At 36.7% G+C, this 22,436-nt stretch overlaps 5 protein-coding genes across 6 annotated transcripts; 2 read left to right on the forward strand and 3 right to left on the reverse strand.

Annotated features, from left to right (window-relative positions):
* Positions 1-162: 162 nt before the first annotated feature.
* LOC111316683 (protein WEAK CHLOROPLAST MOVEMENT UNDER BLUE LIGHT 1-like) lies at positions 163-5,641 on the forward strand. Its single transcript, XM_022918782.2, has 3 exons — positions 163-302; positions 1,732-2,907; positions 3,125-5,641. Exons 2-3 carry the CDS (start codon positions 1,765-1,767, stop codon positions 4,979-4,981), a joined length of 3,000 nt encoding a protein of 999 aa, XP_022774517.2. The 5' UTR covers positions 163-302; positions 1,732-1,764; the 3' UTR covers positions 4,982-5,641.
* Positions 5,631-8,877, reverse strand: LOC111316798 (protein CYPRO4-like). The gene is made up of 2 exons (XM_022918984.2): positions 7,048-8,877; positions 5,631-6,293 (listed from the first exon to the last, which is right to left on the reverse strand). The coding sequence occupies exons 1-2, from the start codon at positions 8,692-8,694 to the stop codon at positions 6,012-6,014; spliced, it is 1,929 nt and encodes a 642-aa protein (XP_022774719.1). The 5' UTR covers positions 8,695-8,877; the 3' UTR covers positions 5,631-6,011.
* An 834-nt stretch (positions 8,878-9,711) lies between these two features.
* Positions 9,712-13,755, reverse strand: LOC111301097 (sterol carrier protein 2-like). Its single transcript, XM_022896592.2, has 4 exons — positions 13,356-13,755; positions 13,211-13,271; positions 10,108-10,207; positions 9,712-9,983 (listed from the first exon to the last, which is right to left on the reverse strand). Exons 1-4 carry the CDS (start codon positions 13,479-13,481, stop codon positions 9,902-9,904), a joined length of 369 nt encoding a protein of 122 aa, XP_022752327.1. The 5' UTR covers positions 13,482-13,755; the 3' UTR covers positions 9,712-9,901.
* A 1,157-nt stretch (positions 13,756-14,912) lies between these two features.
* LOC111299569 (Thioredoxin superfamily protein) lies at positions 14,913-18,441 on the forward strand. Of its 2 annotated transcripts, none has more exons than XM_089758164.1 (5): positions 14,913-15,035; positions 15,847-16,512; positions 17,020-17,073; positions 17,255-17,380; positions 17,930-18,441. In XM_089758164.1, exons 2-4 carry the CDS (start codon positions 16,051-16,053, stop codon positions 17,372-17,374), a joined length of 636 nt encoding a protein of 211 aa, XP_089614290.1. In that variant the 5' UTR covers positions 14,913-15,035; positions 15,847-16,050; the 3' UTR covers positions 17,375-17,380; positions 17,930-18,441. The 2 variants fall into 2 exon arrangements, with proteins under 2 accessions (XP_089614290.1, XP_089614289.1); XM_089758163.1 differs by lacking the exon at positions 14,913-15,035 and adding an exon at positions 15,074-15,187 and having other exon boundaries at positions 17,930-18,429.
* Positions 18,442-18,462: 21 nt separating this feature from the next.
* On the reverse strand, positions 18,463-21,825 carry LOC149519557 (abscisic acid 8'-hydroxylase CYP707A1-like). Its single transcript, XM_089758162.1, has 9 exons — positions 21,372-21,825; positions 20,939-21,260; positions 20,605-20,754; positions 20,205-20,453; positions 19,949-20,038; positions 19,731-19,809; positions 19,386-19,492; positions 19,126-19,244; positions 18,463-18,779 (listed from the first exon to the last, which is right to left on the reverse strand). The coding sequence occupies exons 1-9, from the start codon at positions 21,569-21,571 to the stop codon at positions 18,680-18,682; spliced, it is 1,416 nt and encodes a 471-aa protein (XP_089614288.1). The 5' UTR covers positions 21,572-21,825; the 3' UTR covers positions 18,463-18,679.
* Between the last annotated feature and the right edge of the window lie 611 nt (positions 21,826-22,436).

Genomic DNA, 22,436 nt, shown 5'->3' on the forward strand with positions numbered 1-22,436 from the left:
AGTCGAGCTAAGCCATCAAAGCCTTTTAGCCTTAGCCGTGAGATTGTGGTCGAAACTCAAAATAGGGAGTACAGATGGACCTTCTGTAAGAAGAGGCGAGAGGCGCGAGACAGTCACGTGTTTCTCTCCCTTTTTTTTCTATTTTTCTAATTTTAGCGGTGAATTTTCTCCACCCGTATTTTTATTATTAATAATTATTTTTAATTTAATTTCCCCCCTTAATTTTCATGTCTTAAATTTTCAGAGATCATTAATAATTGCCTCAATTCCACTCTTCTTCTCTTTGTTTCTGGTTAATCCGGGTTAGTTCCTTTCATTTCTCTCCTCTCTCTCTCTCACACTTTTTTTAAAAAAATGAAATTTATGAGTTAGCTTTCCATTAATACGCTTTAATTATGAATTAAGCGGCAAATCGTGTGTTTGTGTTTTTAGAATGAAGCTCTGATAATTTTGAAATTGCCGGCGGTTCAGTTGGATGAATGCATTATAACGTTAGCTTAACTAATCAAGCTTACTTTATTGATTTCTTTTCGTTTTTGCTCTGTTCAATTGCAGAAACAATCGAGAATTTAAATCAATCATGGCTTTTTATTGAATAGATTAGCTTCCTTTGCCTGCTGCGAGCCTTCATTTACCTTTTTTTTAATTTAATTTTCCTTTTTTTATATTTCGCAGAACTTTTTGCAATTAAATTCGGGATTAGAGAATTTTCTAGATAAGAATTTATCTCCTTATCTCGGAATATTGTTATGATTAAAAAAGAATTAAACTTTATATTTGAAACTACTAGAAAAAAAAAAAGTTAATCATGATTAGCATGTTCTGCCAAAATGGCTTATCTGTTAATAAGAAAATAAATAGGATTGAAACTGGAGATGCTTCTATTTATGAATTTGGATGAATTTTAATGCATATTAATTTGTGAAATTTTCGGGATCAAGTTTGAATTTCATTCGAGGTAAAGAAATATATTTTGTAATCAGATATATGAAATTTTTTATTGTGTTCTTAGCAGATGAATGATCTTAGAATTGTTTGGTTGCTGATTAAATCACTAGTTAGTATAATTGGCAAACCCTCTAATTTGCGGGCCTGAACTTAGATTGCATCATTTAATGGGGTTCTGGTTTTGACGTTTGTAGAGTGTTTTTTTCCATTTTATTGAAAATTTTGAATGAAATTAACTAAAAAATGGGCCTTTAGCATGAAATTAAATTTGATGTGCTGTTGAACATCTGCTTCCATTAATGTTTTTTGAAATTTTTGGTTCATTTCTTGATGTGATTAACCATTGTTGAAACCTCTGCTGGTTGGATCTGAAACTAAACATCTGTGGTTGATAAGAAATGGGACATCTAAACTAGTGTTAGCTTAAACACAGAAGGAAAACAAGTTTGAGATGGCAAATTGTACTTGTTTTCCAGATAATTGTGATTTTTAATGCTTGTTTACTCTTGCATTGCTGATTTCTTTGGTCACAACGTGTTTCCCACCTCACATATTTGCCTTAAAATGTGGAACTTAGATGGTGCTCAACTTAAATTGAGGATGTACCATAGAAGAATGCAGTTTTAGACACTAATTTGTTTTTGGTGAAATTTACTCTGTATGTTAAACATATAATTGCTGATTTTCATATTAGCTTTGTCAGGAATCAGATGGATTAGGCAGTGATTTCTTGTGAGTTTTTTTTTTCCATCCCTTACGTGGTTTCTATTTTCTTGGTTTCAGACACCTTGGTAGGGCTCCTTGCCATTTTCTCTCATGGAGAACGTAAAAACAGAAGAGATATCTCATTCAGAATCTTCTTTATCCTTTATAAAAACTGACCATACTTCTGGTGAAGTTCCAACAATTTCAATTATTAATGGAACAAAACAACCTGAAAGTCATTTGTCAGTAATGCAAAGTTCTAAACCAGCCTCTTTACAAAATGCTTCTGATAACCCAACTAGAGGACAAGAAGACCAGATAACAGATAGTGCAGCATCAACTTCATCAGTTGTCATTGATGAAACTGAGAAAGATCATCAGGGTAGACTGAAGGAAGATTCTAGGACTGGGGGAATACATGACAGTTCTGATGATTGGCTATCTCAAAATACTGGCTCTGGTGGCATTTCACATATTCATATTGAGGACGTAATTGTTCCTCCTGCTTCCAATCCGGTTGGAGATTTTGAAAATGACCATGTATTATCACCCTCTGAGCTTTGTTTACCCCTTATAGATGTCACAAGGGTTGCTGTTGAACCTATACATGGAGTTTCTGATGGACAGCAGTCTCAAGAAGCCGATTCTATTGTCAGTTCTTCTGTTGTCAATGGTGACATGATTTTGCCTTCCACTTCCTCCCATGAAGTGAAATCGAGTGAGCTTATATTGCCCCTTTCTGAGCTTGGCACCATTACTGTACGATCCATTCAAGATACTTCTGGTAAACGACAATCTCAAATTTCTCATTCTGCTTCCTTCGATTCAAAAATTAATTACCAAATAACACCACCCAATGATTCTACCCAACCCCGTCTTATGGTCACCACTGTTGCTGTTGGATCCTTACATACTTTGGATGGACAGCAGAGTCAAGGTGCTGGTTCTCTTAGCAGTTTTCATGTTCATATTGATGGCGTTAGTTCCTCCTCTCCCAAGGTCAATGACTCTAAGGCAAGAGATGTTAAAAATAGGAATCATGTAGCCCAAAACAATGGTCTTATTCTGCCTCATCAAAAGATTATCAGTTCTGCTGTTGAATCCCCAAAATTGATTAGTCCTAAACTCATGAAGCAAGTTGATTTGAATAGAAGTCTTATTGATACAGCTGCACCTTTCGAATCTGTTAAAGACGCTGTTTCCAAGTTTGGAGGAATTGTTGATTGGAAAGCTCATAGAATGCAAACCGTGGAGGTATGTTAGATACATTTATAGAGGTGTTAATGTAATATATGCTGCTGCAATATACTTTTGTCATGTCTAGTGAATGCTGTTTATCATGAATTTTGTTTTCTGTCTATCAACTATTAATGACCATTGTAGTTCTCTTTGCTTTTCTTTTTTTTTTTTCTCTCTGCCTACTTTGTTCATGTCCACTAAATGTAACTTCAAATTTCCTTTTGGGCTATAGAGACGCAAGCTTGTAGAAGAAGAACTTGAGAAATTACAGGAGGAGATGCCTGAATACAAGAAACGGTCAGAGGATGCTGAAGAGGCAAAAATACAAGTATTAAAGGAGCTGGACAGCACAAAGAGACTAATAGAAGAGCTAAAGCTAAGCTTGGAGAGAGCACAAACTGAAGAGAATCAGGCAAAACAAGACTGTGAACTTGCCAAGCTCAGGGTAGAGGAGATGGAACAAGGAATTGCTGATGAGGCTAGTGTTGCTGCAAAGGCACAGCTTGAGGTTGCTAAAGCCAGGCACGTAGCTGCAGTTTCAGAGCTGAAATCTGTTAAGGAAGAGTGGGAAGCATTGCAAAAGGAATATGCTTCTTTAATGACTGAGAGAGAAGTAGCTGTTAGGAAAGCTGAAGAGGCTGTTTCTGCTTCGAAAGATGTTGAGAAGACAGTGGAAGAATTGACTATTGAGCTCATTGCCACAAAGGAGTCCTTCGAGTCTGCACATGCTGCCCATTTGGAGGCAGAAGAGAAAAGGATTGGAATAGCCATTGCCCGAGACCAAGACACTCACCATTGGGAGAAGGAACTAAAACAGGCTGAAGAGGAGCTCCAGAGACTCAACCAGCAAATCAATTCAGCGAAGGAGCTGAAATTAAAGCTAGACACTGCTTCAGCCCTGCTACTTGATTTGAAAGCTGAATTAGCTGCTTATATGGAATCTAAACTTAAGGAGGAAACTGACGGACAATCAAATGATGAGTCACAGACATCAGAGAAAAGAACTCACGCTGATATAGAAGCCGCAATTGCTTCCGCAAGGAAGGAACTTGAAGAGGTGAAGCTCAATATAGAAAAAGCAACTGCAGAGGTGAATTGTTTGAAGGTGGTTGCTATTTCATTAAAATCAGAGCTTGAAAAGGAAAAGTCTGCTCTTGCCACCATTAAGCAGAGAGAAGGCATGGCTTCGGTCACTGTTGTTTCTCTGGAAGCTGAGCTGGAGAAGACTCGGTCGGAAATAGCTGTAGTCCAGATGAACGAAAAAGAGGCCAGAGAGAAAATGGTGGAGCTGCCCAGGCAACTGCAGCAGGCAGCACAAGAGGTAGACAAGGCCAAGTCAATTGCTCAAATGGCTAGTGAAGAACTGCGCAAAGCAAAGGAAGAAGCAGAGCAAGCAAAGGCTGCTGCAAGTACTATGAAGAGTAGATTACTTGCAGCTCAAAAGGAGATAGAGGCTGCCAAGGTGTCAGAGAAGTCAGCTTTATCTGCTATCAAAACACTGCAACAAAGTGAATCAGCTCAAAGCACTGATAATGTCGATTCGTCAACTGGAGTAACTCTTTCCTTAGAGGAGTACTATGAGCTCAGTAAACGTGCACATGAGGCAGAAGAACAGGCAAACATGAGGGTGGCAGCTGCCATTTCTCAAATTGATGAAGCTAAGCAATCCGAGTCAAGAAGCTTGGAAAAGCTGGAAGAAGTAAATAGAGAGATGGCTGAAAGAAAGGCAGCACTAAAAATTGCTATGGAGAAGGCTGAGAAGGCCAAGGAAGGGAAGCTAGGTGTAGAGCAGGTGTTGAGAAACTGGAGGGCTGAACAAGAGCTGCAGCGAAAGGCTACTGATTTGAGTCATGGAGGAAGCCCTCGAAGGGCAAGTTTTGAGGGAAAGAAAGAAACAAAGAACTCTGAACCTGTACCTGCTGCTCCTGCCCAAACTCTAGGAAGCCCGAAGGCAAATGTGCATGGGAATAACACAGAAACCGAATCATCCCCGGAACCAAAGGTTGTAAAGAAAAAGAAAAAGTCATTTTTCCCAAAGTTTTTCATGTTTTTGGCCAGAAAAAAGTCACATTCATCCAAGCCCACTTAAGTGTTCAATGAAGCGCTGCGTTATCTTTGCTGTTGTGATTTGACCTCCCTTTTTCTGGGTTGTCACAGCTGCTATAAACGCTGGATAAGAATTTGACAGATTTTTACTCTTGAGTGTAAATTCTGGTGATTATTTGATGTATGATAAAGTTGAGAATATATTTTTGCCTGCTGGATGGAAGGGTTCTATGGCTGGAGGGTCTGGAGGAAGCAATAAAAGATGGTTCTGTATAGGCTTTGAGACGCCTGGACGTCAACTCTTGTAAAAGTGATGTAAGGCGTATGATACGGGAAAAGTTGAATGCTTATTATAAATAGCGGTCGATCAGTTTCATACCTATTTCAGCACCTAAACCCGGGAGTAAAATTAAGACAACTAGTACCTTATAAGATGGCTTTCAGGTTAGTGATACGATAGCATTTTTCCAGAGGGTCAAGGTTTCTTTTCAGTGTTAATTTCTAGATTCCCCAAGATTATTCCTTTCTACTCTTATCTGCACTATGAAATGAAGTAATGAACTGTCCAGATTTCACAGGACTTTCGCTCTTTTTTTTTTACAAAATTTTGGACAATGGAATTCGAAATGGATAGTATTGCCTTGCAGATGCAGTCTGAAATTCTGAATAGAACCTTCAATTAAAAGCATTAGCTTTTTCAGCAGTTGATCCCATACAAGTTACTGCCTTTCTGCAATTATCAAACATGTTACTCTGAAGAAAGCATGAAATTTGGAGTAGCTGCTTAACTTTCAATCGTGGACCAATAGGTTCTGCTTAACGAAATCTTGCCAGTTGACATTCGCTTTTGTGACATAGGAAGCAATAACTGCATTTAGAACTAAAACAACAGTGATAAGTGTTAAACACTAGGAGTCACACAATAAACTCCTATCAAATAACAGTCTTGCCAGAAAAAACTTGCAACACAGCTAATTTGACAAGGAAAATACAATTGAGAAGCTCTAAAAATATTAGTCGTGACATAATATTTGGTAAGTGACCAAATAAGGGAAGAGTGGTACTCGAGCATGTCACCGCCTGCTGGATATGCTGAATGAGCTGACTTTAAGGGGGGTTGCAATAACCAGTGGGGCTTCAGGAGAATCAGTGACTGCAAACTTATCATGCATGAAACGGCTATCAACAATGGAATCATCCTTAAGGACTATCTTGTAACAGTAGCAGCTCTTCAAGCCCTCCTGATTATGGTAACATTCATGAGACCCGTTCTTCACCTGTTGGAAGTTCCATATTACACTAAACTTGCCTACTGTTGCAACCAGATGGCGCTCCTGTTTCCCATTCTCGGTGACCTATGGAATGTAGTGGCTGACATGGTTAAAAATTTTATTCATGGAACTAAGACAATCACAGAGAACAGTTATCTGAGTCCTAAAAAGGGGGGAAAAGTGTGGCAAGCAAAATGGTAACATTGGTCAGTTATCTATTAAGTAACAATGGAGTGTTTCCATACTCTTTTCCGCTCACTTCATGCCTCCATCACCCTTTGTTGGTGGCATTCTACAAAACTTAAACTTAAAAAGAACTTGATTAAAGAGATGAAATGAGGTGCCATCCATGCTGAGATGATATCATGTTGCAGAGGCAATCGGATTTCCAGGGAATAAAGCAGCCTAGCTCCTTTAGTTTTGCTTTAACTAGGTATCACTCACTTTAGTTTTGATATTTAACCAAGTAGGACAAAAGAATGCTACAAATTGGAAAGTATCGTCCCCAAACCAAGTTAATAAATCAGCATCTGGAGAACCCCAAAATCAAGTTAATGATTCAGCATATTAGAGAACCACGTGCAACAAACTTTAATACCATGTTTCTAGCAGGTGAAAATGAAATTAAGGCAAGATGTGCAATTGGAATATCCCGAACCACATCAGTTTTAGACCCTAAACCTGTTCAAATAACTCTGGTTACATACTACCAACAAAGCTCTTCATTCCAAATTAGATTGTCAGTCATATCTAAATCATGTACATGAATATGAAGCTCAGCAGCTAAAAGCACAAGTATCAGGCAGTTAACTATGAATAAGAGAATATGTATTCTTACCCATGAAAATTGAGCATTGCGGAACTTGTTATTAACCCCGGCCAAATGTGAATCCAGGGGAGTCAGCTTTAACAACCTCGGAGCTGCAATTCTGTTCCCCATACGGCCATTAAAACCTGTCTTTGTCTTACCATCCTTGTCAGTGAAAAGGGTGCAGATAAGAATCAAATAGGTATCAGTTGTACCCAATATCCACTTCCCATCAAAGGTAACATCAACATGAGTGATAGGCGATCCAAGGCCAGGAAAAGCTGTTTTTGCCTGTCTCATAGAATTGGTTGAATACAACCGGATCTTCCCATCAAGAGACCCAACAACAATAGAGCCATCCCCAGTGGTTGCAAAGCACTGGAAATTAGTCCCTCGTGAAAACTGATGCCCTTGTGCCCAGTTCAGAACAGGGGTACTAGTAGCAAGATTCTGAACCATCCCGTTTCGGTCTCGCATATCCCACCTGCAAAGCCTATTATCATCTAATCCTAAAAATGTGGCTCCTGATGGGTCCAACTGCGCTCCCTTGCTATCATTAGTAATATCCCTCATTGTAATATCAGTCCCGTCTTTTCCAAACTTCCACTCAGTAACAATCTTCCCCGTCTCAATATCCAGCTGATGAAGCCCTGTTGTATGAGGCTTTCCCTCAGTCATAGGACTCATGAGCAACATATTCGTCTCAGCTCTCATAAGAAGCGCCTTCTTTGGTGTCGAATGTACCAAACTTGAAGCACTCCTCTGATTCCCACGATCAAAATTCACATAAACACCTTTACCATGAATCCCATGAGCAAAATTTTTAACAACTTGAATACCTGAATCACCCACCAAGAAACTATTATCCAATGCCCCCAAGGCCAAGCTTTGTATTCCTCCATTTGCCACCTCTTCAAACTCCTCTCTCAGATCCTGATTTGCCCTCACCGGGGTTGCAGATTGAGGACTTTTCAACAAAGCATCCTCAGCATCTTCCCAAATAGAATCATCAGCTGCTTCAGGCTTGGCCCACCCAATAAAATCTTTACCATAAACCTTAACCTTGTTAGCATCATTCGACTCGATCCCGTAAGTATTCTCAAACAAACAACTATTGAACTTGCTAACAAAGTTCCTATACTCTTCATCACTAAAAAACTTCATTGCCCAAACTCCCTTCGCCACGAAATCAGCCCTACGTTGATCTCCAAAAGTTTTCAACTGCATTTCCACCCCGACTTTCACTTTAATTTTGTTTCCAACCTTCAAAACCCACCAAGCTTCCCCATTTTCCTCCTCGTTTTCACTCTCTTCACCATCTTCCTCTTCATCCTTGCCGTTGATTTTCGACGTTTTGATAAAAGAGTAAGATGTGAGCTTCTCGGAAGTGACCCATTTGGCTTTAGGGGTGTTACCGCCGATGTGAAGATAGAGCTTTACGGCGCTTTTAAGAGATAGGTTTTGGGTGTTGACTGACGGGTATTTGAGTTTCAGGGCTTTGAGCTTAGCCTCTACTTCATCGAAAGAGGACGGCGTTTTGGATCTTCGACCCGAGGAAGATCTTTCCGGAGTCTCATCTTTGGAATCTTGGTAATTTTCTTCTTCTTCGTTCTCTTCTTCATATTCTTCTTCGTCTGAGTCTGAAATCAGATCCTCGCGACTGTGAGCGCCACCCATTGTTACTGAAAGAGAATTGAGACTTTGGTAAATGGGTTTCCTTTCTGAGAATCGAAGGAGAAGGGAAATGGGTTAAGCAAAGAGCGCCAGCTTTCGAAATTTGAAATTGCGAGAGTTGCGGTTTAAGCCTTTTCACTTTCCATGTTTATTAGAGTTCTGAAAAGGAAAGGATATGGACTACTCAACGGGCTATTTTACAGGTTACCGGTTATTATCGCGTAAGTGCATCAACGACCGTATGGTTGACCGTTAACTGTGGACTGGGTGAACTTGGGTTGCAACTAATCCAGGCCCAGACCAATAGCCTTGGGTCTTGTCATAATGAAAGTCATCCAAGTGGCCTGGAACGGCAAGATTAATTTATGCATTGTTTTCCATTTTCCTCAAATGAAGTCAACTCGATTGGGCTAGCTCCGGAACAGCCGTCCCATCCAGTCTCCTTCATCATTTGCCTCACTCTTGCTAGTTGCTACTTCATATTCATACCACGACCCTTTAGACGCAGAAAGATTTGACGTCAACACATAGAGGCCACCATTTTTATGATCCAAGAAAATACAGTTTCTTGGCTAAATATTCCCCAAGCTTTGACCTCTTGGTGGATGCAACAAGCACTGAGCAAAGCTCCCCACACTGCAGAATAACAATGCTTCCTCAAGAAGCCAGCACGACTAAGGAGTGCATCGAAGCTTGCATAGTGTTGGAGACTTGGTGCCATTCCAAATTCTTTTGCCATAACCTGGAAATATCTTCTTCCTTCATCAACAACACTACCACCCCCCCCCCACCCCCCCCAAGAATGTGATTTTAGTAAACCGTCATTCACACGAGAAAAACTATATGCATGCTGCAGTTGCTCTATCTAGAATGCAAACCAATACTATTTAGTAAACGAAAATCTTGAGAAAAAGTTTTCAAAAAAATGTAAACAATGGCTATTTCATGCAATCATTCAAGCTGTTAAGGAAGGAAAAAGAAAATGGTGAAGTTGAAGTTGTAAAGAATAGAGAAAAGTGATGTAGATCATAATTTACTTCAAATTAATAGATAATCATAACAATTGCTTGAGTTTCCGTCCGAGATATTACAGAAATACGAGATAAAATCATACCAATGCAATAGTACATTGGCACAATGTTTTTTATACTTTACAAACTTAACTTTTGCAACCAAAGAACCTAATACGATAGTACATTAGCATCTCTGCTCACATCTTTGCAGGCTTCGCGAAAATGTCAAGACTGAATTTCTGAGCTGCATTCAAGCTCCGCTTAATCTTCATTACACCCCTGCATCACCAATATCACCATAGTAATTGCCAGACACATCTAAGCCCCCCCCCCCCCCCCCCCCCCAACCCAAAAAAAAAAATCTAATAATAAAAGGGTAAAAATAGAAACTTGAGATTTTTACCTCACAAAAGCAATCTGGGGATTCATCTTCCCAGCGGCAACCTTTATAAAATCATCCTTAAAGGAAAACGTAGCATCGGCCTCTCCGCCTTCATATTTACCTAACTTTCGGAGCAATAGGATAATGAACAACTTTATAATGAAAAATTCCAGTCGTTTTTTTAATGAAACTGTAATACCCCAGCTCAAATAATAATTGAGCTAGACTAATATTAAAGCCCATAAATTTATTAAGACATTATTTAGTAAAAAAAAAAAGGACTGAAGTATTAGATGAAAAAAAACCTACCTATCGTGAAACATAAAGGAAATAGAGTTCTTCTTTTTCTTCTTCTTTAGGGTTAGAGAATATGAAAAATCAAGTTGGAGATTCACAATCAGAGGCTACAATCAAGTTAATCCCTTAAAGGTGAGTACATGCCCTCTTTTTATTTGAAAAGAAATATCAAGTTGATTGCTATTATTTGGAATTGAAGTTTTGAGAGAAAAATCATGAAATCCTTCATTAATCTTGATGATCTATATGGGTAAATTATTGGGCTTTGTTTATTTCATGTTCTTAAGAGTTATTGATGATTATTGAATAGAGTTTGAAGGCTGAAAGTAAGGATTTGAGTTTTTAAAGATTGAAAGAGAAATTTTATTTTTAGATGAGATGTTGTGATCTGTAATAATGAATTAAAATAAAATTTTGTATTAATGGATAGATATTGCCGTGATTATTATAATCATTGGAAAGCATGTTGAATCTAGTTTCTAATGAAACAAACAAAAGTCAAATTCGAGTTTTCTATGAAGAGTTGTCTAATTTTAACTTAAGGATATGCAGGCTGTAAAACAGCAGCATCAGGGTTGAATTACGAAATTCTTCTTAATTTGTATACAAGGATTTACAGATTAAGCCATATATGTTTGGAAAGCTTATTGAGTCTACTTTCCAATGAAACAAGCGGAATTGAATTTGGAGTTTCCTGTGAATAAATATATAGTTTTTATTAGAAGGTATACAGGCTGTTTGGCAGCAGTATATGACGTGGATTTCAAAAATTGTTATAATTAATCTACAAGGAATTACGAGGTGTGCCATACATGGTTACAAAGCTTATTATGTCTAATTTCTAAGGCATTAAAGATATCATAATTCCGATTTGGATATGTTGAGATATGACTGTTTTAATGAAAAGAGGTCAAGCTGCCAGTATTAATTATTTAAGTTAATTCTTTGTGTAACTTAGTTGATTTTTTGTATAAATGATCTCAAAAAGGGTTGATTAAATTCTGATCTATTGAAATGATCTTGGATAGGCCATTAATTATTTTGGGGGGGAAAAACTAAGTGGTGGAATCGAATGAAGGTAAGTAGAATCTCACACACTTTGCTTGTTTTCGAATCTATGTATATATATGTGTTTCTAAATGAAAGAATGTTTTATTTCTTTATTTTCAATGTATGAAAATAGGATCAAGCATATGATTATTTTGTGTTTCTCTATATAAATGATGGATCATGCTTATGAATGAAATGAGAAAATGATTTATGTTTAAAGAATAATTTTATGATGGCTACGTTTTTATATCCCTGGGAAGTGGGATCATCGACACCAGAACTTAGTTCTACGACCCTGGCTAACGGGTAATAATAGTTAGCGTAAGCCCTGGCTAACGGGTTATAATAGTTAGCAATGATCATGAGAATGAAATTGTCGATACGGCCAATGTCACGGGTTATAGCAGTGACCGTAGCTAACAATTTGAATGATAATGATGATTTACGATGATTTTTAATGATTGATCCATAATTTGGTTTGATTATGATATTTGAATGATAGCGTATTTTACAATGATTTATGAAGTGACATATTTTGACATTGATTTATGAATTTATGAAATATTTGACAAAACGATGATCTTGAAATGTTTTGATATTATGATTTGATAAATATTTTGAATGATCTATATGATGTGTAAGAAAACGATGCTTGATCTGATAAGGTGTGTGAGCCTATACTTACTGAGATGTGGTTTGCTCATTCTTCTTTTACTTTTTCTTTACAGATGATTAGGTGATAAGTTTGGTTAGTCTTGTGTGAAGCTAGAAGATGAAATGGGTAAGATTACTTAATCGTCGGAGAATATATTGGCCAATGAGATTTTAAGAGGCAGTTTTGTATTTTATATGATTTGTATTTGGATATATAAAGATATATCATCAATTGGATTAAAGATATGAATTTTACTTGGTATATTGTTTTATTGAAGAATTTTAGAATGTTTAAGAAAGAAGGTTTCGTATTACTTTGAAATTCTCTTTAAGATAATATAACCATGTTATGTCTCGTTTCGGGGCAGAAACAAGGAAGACCCAATTCATGTAATCATACTTGAATAGCCAAGAGCATGTCACCGAGATAAACACTAACCACATACAAATAGAACAGTCATAATTTATCAATTTCATATGGACAAAAAAAATTGCTGAAACAGACAGAAAATTTTATCTTTAACATAAGAGCACCGTATGTTAAAGAGAGTTAGGACACCCCCTCACCTGCTATTTGGGTGAAAAATTAATGGCTTTGCCATTGAACAGCTAGTAATAGAAAGCAGCGCAAACTGACAAAGAATTAATAGGACTTGTACCATAAAAAAATGGTGAAGCATTATTGAAATAATGAAATGGGGTATGCTCTGCTGCCATTGTCATAGAGAGAGTTGAATAACCAAATAATGAATGATGGAAAAGACATATCCAAAGAGTCCCAACTGGATACAAAATTTATATCCTAAGTTCCTAGCTCCCAGCAAGGGAGCAATGGACTAGTTGGCAGATACTGGCAAGCAACCATTTCAATATTCGATAAATGATAAGCCTTTGTATTGTAGCTAAAACTTCTGCAGAATGAACAACGTAAAAAAAAATACAAACTTCAAACTCTTATTCCATAATTGCTATGGAATTTATTCAGAGCCAGAGCAACATAAACAAACCCAACCAAGACACACACACACACATACAAAATAAAAAAAGAACAACAACAACAATATTGAATAAGCAAAAATGGGATATGTCTCGAATAAGAAAAGAAGCATGAAAATGGGCTAACCTTTGGTAACTTCTCCTTTCTTGAGATCAACAACGTAAGAAACCTCGTCAAACCCAATTTTCTATAATCCATAAACAAAGCCTAGAATTAATAACAAGCTTTCGAATCAAATTGAAGTTAGAAGCACAAAGCATAAAGTGTGGACCTTGGGGGCAATATTAATTTGGTAAACGAGGCCGATCTTCTTGGTGAGCTCTTTACCAGCATCACTAGCCAAGTATATCTTCATCATCTCAAACAAATTATCAGATTTCAACTCAGTGTTCGCCATTATTAAACCAAAATTAGAGAAACCGAGCAAGAAGAAGTATCTACGGGAATTGGCTTTGGCTTACGACTGAACTTGTTTTTTCGTTGCCGATACGAGACTGTTTTTGTTATGTAGGCAGGGACGGGCAAGGTCGCCAACGTGACTCGCATTCCTATAAAAAGTATTTTTATTTTGTAAAAAAAATAGAGAAAAATATTTTCGATCAAAAATTAAAATAGAGGAAAATCTTTGTCTGATCGTCCGATGCTGTTGTTTCCTGTTTGTTGACTGACTTTAGTATTCCGACATGTGTCAGATTGATGACTTAAGTTGCAAGTTACTTTACTGCAAGAATGTTAACGGGGAATCTTAATAAATTTGTGGACCAGCATGACGTGGCTTGTACACGTGGGATTTCTTTGGGCAAGATATTTTCTAGTGGGCAAGTTATATTAGTTCCTTTTATATTGAAGGTAGATTTTGGGCCTTTTGGATTTTCTGTTCAATGGGCTAAGCCCAACATAATTTTCTTAATGGACCTCATTTTCTCTTGTAATTAGATTTTTTATAAGATACACTATTAATTCATAAATAACTAATCGTAAGTGTTAATTAATCAAGTCCTGTAAATGGCCCCAAAAAAAAAAAATAACTCCAAAGTTTTTAAATACAGATGGCTAATGTCATAAAAAAATAACAAACTTATAAAGTTAAATAAGTTTAACCAAGCGTCAAATTTAAAGAATTTCTTAAATATTTATGGATAAGAGTAGTTAATGATTTAAAATTATTATAAATTGTGATTCTTTCAAATTTTACTTGCTTATTAATAAATATTTATATACTAAATAACCAGCTAATTAGCTTAGTTAGTTATTAAGTTGAAATCCTTAATATCTAATTTCAATATCTTTATTTAAAAAAATAAGATAAGGGACAATTACTTTACTTCATTTCAAGGTTAGAATATATTACTGGCTTCAACAAAAATTTATATTGAATTTACAAATTATTTATTAAAAAAATTACTGAAAATCAAATGTAAATTTTGCAAGTAAAATATTCTATTTTAATCCGTCCCCATTGAATATTTTCTTTATCATTAGTAGATACTAATAAAAATGTGATTTCAATGATTTTTTTTTTTTTTTCAGTGAAACTTCACTCAAGAGCTCTTTTAATTTAGAAAAACAATATCAAAATCAGACTAATTAATTAAGAACGAGGAAAATACGATTTTAATTTAATTGGAGCAGCTGATTGGCATGTGCATTAGATTATGTGTTCGTACTACATGTGCCTTAGATTACGTTTAGTACAATAAATTAATAGTGGTTGTTGGCGCAAAAATGGAAAAGGCCGTTCCCTTTAGACAAATAAAGAAAAAATGAAACCCTATTCAGCAAATAATGATTTGTGGGCAAGAAAATAATAGTAATAATGGTTTGAAGAGATATTTGGATAGAGTATGGGACGTGAAAAGCAGATTTGATGGTGGCGTGGCCGTTTCTCATTTGAAGCTTCTTGAGTTATCGCCATAGCATGTCACTTCTCTTAAAGTCATAACTGCCGGGGGTAAGCTACTGATCTTTTCTTCAAATTCTTCCATACAATATGAAAAACAGTCTCCTAGTTAGTCTTTGCGGTAACTTGTAGCTTTGTTTGATACCAAGTTTATTAGCTTCAGCCGTTGTTCTTGTCGAAACCCTGTATCCCCGTCGATTGAGGTTTCTCAAAATCTCTGACGACTGACGAGTATTTAATGAATTGCAAACTGTTTAATGTTTTACTTTGTAACGTTGGATGGACAAGTTTTATGATGCTTATGCTTAACAGATAAAAACAGAACTGCTGTAATAAGTTTGGGTTTCACCGAGAAAGTGGTCAAGTGGGAACAATGTAAAAGAAAAGGAAGAAATGAAACTTGGTGTTTGATGGTTTTGATCTTTGAATTGCTAGATGTTTACTTCTTTTATGGAACATAATCTTTTTGCCTTTGAAAAATGGCTCACCTATATTTTGCCTAGTTTCTTGCATTGGCTGAAAGGGCAATAGCCCTTCTTTTGGATTTTAGTGTTTTTGGAGGGGATAAGATAACAGTCAAAGCATAGTCACTAATACAATTCAAATGATTCACAGTTATTTTCTACTTCTGATATAACTTGGGAATATGAGTATTGAGTTTAGAAAAAACAAATCCTATCATACCTTCTACTTTTTGTTTGTCATCTTTCTTTTATTGATTCAGTTTTAGGCTTATTGAATAAATAGATAACTAGATAACCATGAATCTGTGGGTTATGTATTTAAAGAAAGAGCTCAACTTTTCAACTTGGACAATCTTCTGATGTTTTATATGTTCTGTGTCATATATATATATATATAGTGATGGGATGGCTGCCTGATTGATTACCTCTCACCTGATGGAACCAGATAAGGAACAAGGGACGCTTGAAAGATAACTGCTCCATCCTGCAATATATTAACCCATGTATCTCAATTCTCATGTTTATCCTCTAAATCCATAAATTTTAGGTTTTTTTTTTTTTATATATATATTTCTGTTGTGGAGGGTTTTCCATATGCTGTCATGCAAAAGCAAACAATTCTCTACAGTAAGGCCTCTTTCATTTTCAGAAAAAATCTTGTTAGACGGCTCAATTATAGAACTCACTGTACTCTCCCTCGAAGACATGTTAATTCATGTCTTATGGGGGCCAAAATACCATCTATGACTGTAAGTGCGGGCTTGGACACTTTGCAAATTAGCCACACATTACAACCTAGATGTATCAAAAGTGTGGCTGATGAAAATCAAGGTGAATTGTCTGACGAAGACGACGATCTCTGCCCTGTGGACTGTGTTAGAGAATTTAAGACTGATGAAGATTTCTTGAAAATTCTTGAAAATGCCCAAGAAACTAACTCTTTAGTTGTGGTAGATTTTTATCGAACTTCGTGTGGAAGCTGTAAGTACATAGAGCAGGGTTTCTCAAAATTATGCAAGGGTTCTGGTGATGAAGAAGCTGCAGTAATCTTCTTAAAACATAATGTGAGTATCTTACACAAGCTAAACTGTGTTGATTGTAAAGTATCCCAAATACAAAGAAAGTTAAGTACGTTGAATATTACCTATAATACATGCATCTTCTATCCTATATTCAAGTTCAGAGGTGCTGTCCAGCAACGAAGAAATTAAGATGGAATGTCAGCTTAACATATCTAAATTAATTACACTTACATTCCAAGAGATCGAAAAAGGTCTTTCCAGAGTGATAATCTGATATTTATCAGAAATGTGGGTATTGGCTTTGACCATTTTAAAGATGTTATTCATGTTAGAAGGCTTAGATCCAAGAGAGTTGACTTATGGTTGATAGGAGGGGATTTTGACCCCCCAAAAACAAAAAGATTGTAGGGTCTTAGTTTGCATCGGCCACTTGGTCAATGGTCGTTAGTCTGAGGACAAATATTCCTACAAACCATCAGCAAGACTTGGGTTTCATAATTAAAGTTTTGGAGTGATAAAAGGAGTTCTCATTATATGTTTTCTTTACAGGTACTCGATGAGTATGATGAACAATCTGAAGTTGCTGAAAGACTTAGAATCAGGGTAATCTCTATTCAAGATATTGTTCCATTCCTTTAGATACAGTATTTTGCAAAATTCAGACGTACCAGTTATTTAGAGTGAAGACCAAGGATCCGTAGATGCTTAGTTTTATGGTTTACTCATTTATTTTTTTAGGTTGAATCATGCTGCATTAAAAATAAGATGAATCTGAATGTTGCAGGCAGTGCCTCTCTTCCACTTTTATAAAAATGGAGTTCTCTTGGAAGCATTTCCAACCAGAGACAAGGAGAAAATTCTTGAAGCAATTACGAAATATGCATCTACTACTAAAGATGCTTAAGCAAAGGTGGTTATGTTTTCAAACTTTGCTTTTGCAGTAAAATAATTAATGAGATACTTGGACTAGATGAAACAAGATTAACTGGTATAGAACATATTACTACCGTGATCATTGTTAAATTATTGGTGTACTTAAAAAGTGAATGTTTTTTACATTGTTTTGCTATATGATTGATGACATTGTTTGCTTGTTCATTTTCAGCTGTCTGTTGAGTTAATGCTCTGAGTTTTCACTTAACATCTATCTGCTAAAGGTGAAGCCTTTAGATATGGCTTATGTACAAAATCAGTGAATCTCTCCAGTCAACTAAAGCTATGCCTTGTAAAGAAACTGAATGATCAGGAATATGAAATGATTCAAATGAGGGAAAAACCATGTATAAATAATATATTCCGTGGCCATTCACTAGTCCACTGCATATGGTTTAATTAATGTCATGTCTTAAAGAAATATTTTCCAATGACAAATATTGAAAAGAGTGGTTAAGTAGGATTTAATCAATATATAAAGTGCTTTGGAGATAACTTTTCTTGACCTTCTTAATTCTTATGACAGATTCGAAGGATGAGAAGAAAAGAAAACGAGCAAGCTGGGTTATGAACTCGATTAACTACGCAGGGTAAGCTCAATGCGTTTGCTGGAAGTTCCTCCATTCTACATCAGTACAGGATCCTTCAAAATATCATGGCCAAAGTTGCCGGTAAAGACTGAAATGGCTTCAAGGCCATCAAGCGCTGATAGCCACATCTAATTAGTAGGGTCCACAACTTAGCACAAACTGTGGTCAACCGGCATGGTGTCCTTCAGAGGTGCTCGCCTGCCGGAGACATCTTCCATTCCAACTTAGCCAATTGTAGTTCGAGATATGTCACCCTTGCAACCTCTGACGGAGAGCGGCAAGGGTGTGGCATAAGTGGTTATGATTTATGGAAAACGGCAAGCAATGAAAACTAAAACATTGATGTTAACTCCTTTCTGAAATTGATTTGCAGATAAATGTGAAACTTGGAATAGCGTTTGTTTGCTAGTAGAAACCTTTCAATTATATATCATAGATATCAAATTTGGAGTTATAAATTGCTAGCCGCTAGAGGAAAAAAATATATATAAGGGGCTTTGAATGACAATGAGACTGTACTAAAACTGAAATGGATGGGAACCAACTTATTATCCCCAGTAGAGTTTGGAAGGGGATGTCTTATAAAATTGGATGGTAAAAATGGAAAATGTTGACTGTAGCGACTGGAGTGAATGGTGAGGGATTTGCATTACTTTATTATTATAGTCCACATCCATGTTGCTTTTCTAGATTGTAGATTCTTTCCAAAATCTGGCGGGGAGCCCTCGCAGAGGGACCGGAAATGGGCCATACTGAATACCACTTTGGGATCCTACCACTTCCCACCTGCAAAACGCAACAAAATGTTGTTGTCAACGGTTATACACAGAAACAAGTCCTCTTCCTTCACCAAAGATCTGTAATTCGATTTCTATTCTCCCCCCCCCCCTCTATTATATTTCCTTCTTGTTGCCCCTTTCCATCATTTTTATGAATTTAGTCGCCTTATTTCATATGGCCACTCACATGAACAAGAATCTCATTGAAGGGTTGTCTAAAACATCTTGATAGTAGAACATTCCCTTCAACATTGATTAAGATTGTTTACGGAAATCTCGGTGAAGGGGACCAGTAGGTGTTCGTATGACAGGAGCATTACTTATTATTGGCACTGTAGTTTTCAAAACAATACCTGAACTTGGAAACCAAGTGGTGGGTCACTATAATCATCTCCAGCTTTGCAAGCTCATTTCCAGGACAGGCATGCACTCCACTGCCAAATGGCATGAAAGTGTTGGTTTTTGGTGCAGCCTACAAAGACATTGAGAATAACTCATCATATGTCTACAACCACAGAAATGCCCTTAATCATATGCCATAAAAGTTTATAACAATATCATAAATGAAACAGGAAAAAAAATCCAAACGCATTGGACATATAGCAAATCATACCTCAAACCTTGAAATATCAAATTTCTGGGGATCAGTAAAAAATTCAGGATTGTGATGAATGTTTCTGAACAGAGGCATTACCTTCCAACCTTTCGGAATGAGGTAACCTGTTGCCAAATTTCGAGTCAGCAATTGCCTTACATGTCATTTTATATGAGAATGCTCAGTCAGAATGGAATGCTCTGGTTAATTTGTTAACAGGCATTCTGGTAGCGAAATCTGGAAGGATTACATTTTATGTTTCTGGTTTTACAGGGTTGTTAATTCCGTATCTACTCAAAGGGCTCTTTTATTTGGTGACAAACTGACAATGTAATCCTTAATCAATCACACTACAGTTCTTACCTTTGTATTCCACATCAGCAACTGCTTCTCTAAAAGTGAAGGATATGATGCTTGCCATTCTTAATGTCTCTAATATAACCTGACCCAGTTAAATGCTATCCACTGTTAGCCAGGATTGGAGAGTAGCCAAATCAATTTGGCAATTCAAGAAAAAAAGCATATTTGACTGTGACTAGATGCCTTTATAAGGTAAGTCAATTGTTACTGACAGTTCTCACCTTGTAAGTAATTGGCATATTTCTTGTCTGTGACCAACTCAGCGGCTGGTTGCCATCTTCATTCAATCTTCTAATTGTTTTCTGTTCAGCCTACGAAGACAAACCTTACTATTAGTTAATAATGCTGTGCTGATCTGGCCTGGAGGCCCTGGACATAAAACTTCAATGACAAAGACAATCGACAAATAAATGGGGGTGGGGGTCATCAGACTGTTCTAGACCCCGAAAAAGTGATTTGTCTCGTTCCATGCCCTACCTTAACTGCCTCTAGAAGTTTCGGATTGTCATGGAGGTACTTGACAATCCATGTCATGACACTGGCCGTGGTGTCCTGAGCAGCGAAGAGAGTTCCAATGATGTTATCCGCGATTTGATCATCAGTTAGGGCTTCTCCTTTTTCATCCTTGGAATTCAATAGACAACCCAAGAGATCCTTTTCAAGCACCCTCTTCTCCTTCCTTTCAATTACGATGTCACTCAAAATCTTGCTTAACTTCTTTCTTGCCTGCACGGAATTCGTTTAAAGCAAGTAAGAAAGAACACAGTTAACTTGACAACTCAACTTTTAACAAGTTCTCTTCCAAAAAGACCCCCCTCCCAGAAAAAATAAATGTCACAATTAAATCAAATCATCATATAATATATATTCTGCTTACCAGTATTGCCTTTTTGTATGCAGTTCCAGGGATGTTTGTACGGAAGGAATTGTAGCCTCTGTCAACTATGAAGTAGTTTTTCTTAAGCTCCTCTCTATATCGAGCCTCCAAACGGCCAAAAATCAACTGTATGCCAACTTCGAAAGAAAACTGCAATCATTTCCGAGATGATCTTAAGTCAGGAGATCCAAAGACAATATGAACAAAAACTTTTCAAGACTATATATTTATTAATACCTAAATACAAAAAAACTGTTTGTCCTACTTGTTGTGGAAAAGAATAATAAAAATATTCACCCAATCATTTGCTTTGACGACATTGAACCGAACTAACCTTTTTCATTTCATGAAAGGTGTTAACAACATGCCCCCCATGCCAAGAATCTAAGGAAAAGGCTGCTAGGGCATCAATATCTGGCACCAAGTTCCGAATAGCCTTAATAGACAATGAGGCTTGAACCAGCTTTCTGAGACGAGTATGGTAGTCTCCTTGGTGGAAAAACAGCGCAGCTGGACCAACGAGACGCTCCTTGCTGTTGGGGTACGTGGGCTTGAACAAGTGAGCTTGAGTCACCAACACAAATCGAGCAGCCTCAGGGCTAGCCAGCATAACAGAAGGGCAGCCTAGAATATGTGTTTTGAAAATCTCTCCATACCTGAATCACCATGTTTTCAAATTTGCCACAATGAGGTTCAGCGAAAAAGCACAGAAAGAAAGAAAAAAAAAAAAAAACTAAAAAGCATCAAAACAAAGAGGGTTTCAAAACCTTTTCTGTTTGGCAGAAAAAAACACATTTGGATCTTGAGAATAGAGTTGGAGAGTTTCCCCTATATAAGGCCATCCCATTGATCCTGGAGGAAGCTCGGTCTCAGCTCCTCCATGGGATTCTTTCTTTTGCCTTCTTAACAATCTATATGAGACTACAGTTATAAGAAAGATAATAGCATATACAAGAATTCCAGCCATTTCTCCTTGGAAGCAGCTAATTAAGTTAACCTGACTCGTTCTAGAATGCAAGATTTGGTTTGGTGATTGGAGTCATTGGTCGAAGGAGAAATGAATTGACTTATATAGAGAAATTGAAACAAGGATAGAGACAATCATTCAAGGTTTTGTCACATTATATTAAAAGAAAAAGATATTCATCGACATTCTACTGAACCATTGGACGTTATTTTACAGGCAATTTTCACCAGGTATAAGCTAGAATTGTTCCAATTCAAACCTACCATATCTTTGTTACCATAATTAGCTACTTCTTACTTAGATTTCTCCAACTGCGTAGTCTAAAACATATTTATGACCATGAATCCAGTTCTGGTTTTTTTTTTTATTTATTTATTTATACATCATCCCCCCAAATGTAAAATTAATGACTGTGGTCCAGAAAAAAAGAAGGAAAAAAAAAAATCAGATTCAGCTGTCCTGTTAATGCTGCCTAAAGCCAACTTGAGGGAATGTGGGGACTGGACAAACGGGGGCCAAGCACATTCCCATAAAAGGATAAATTCTGTAATTTAATTAATAAGAAAATGTGAGACTTCATTCACAATTGTCCGGGGCCCATTGGCTAATTCTTCAAGACACATCTGGTCTAAACTAAAGGAACATTGTAATTAGGCAATAATTTTTTAATAACCCTCTTTGGTTAATCCAAAATTTTCAAGAGCTAAATTCAACAGTTATAGAAACATAGTGCCTGTTTAATATTGTTATTATAATATATAGATTCGTAAATTTATAATTGAATTTAATAAAAAGAGTTGTTACTAATTTTTTATTAAGATGTGATTAACCACCTAATGCTTTTATCATTTTATGAATTTTTTAA

The sequence above is a fragment of the Durio zibethinus genome, chromosome 3 (genome assembly GCF_047325235.1).
Source record: "Durio zibethinus cultivar Kanyao isolate XHJ-2024 chromosome 3, ASM4732523v1, whole genome shotgun sequence".
Lineage (NCBI taxonomy): Eukaryota > Viridiplantae > Streptophyta > Magnoliopsida > Malvales > Malvaceae > Durio > Durio zibethinus.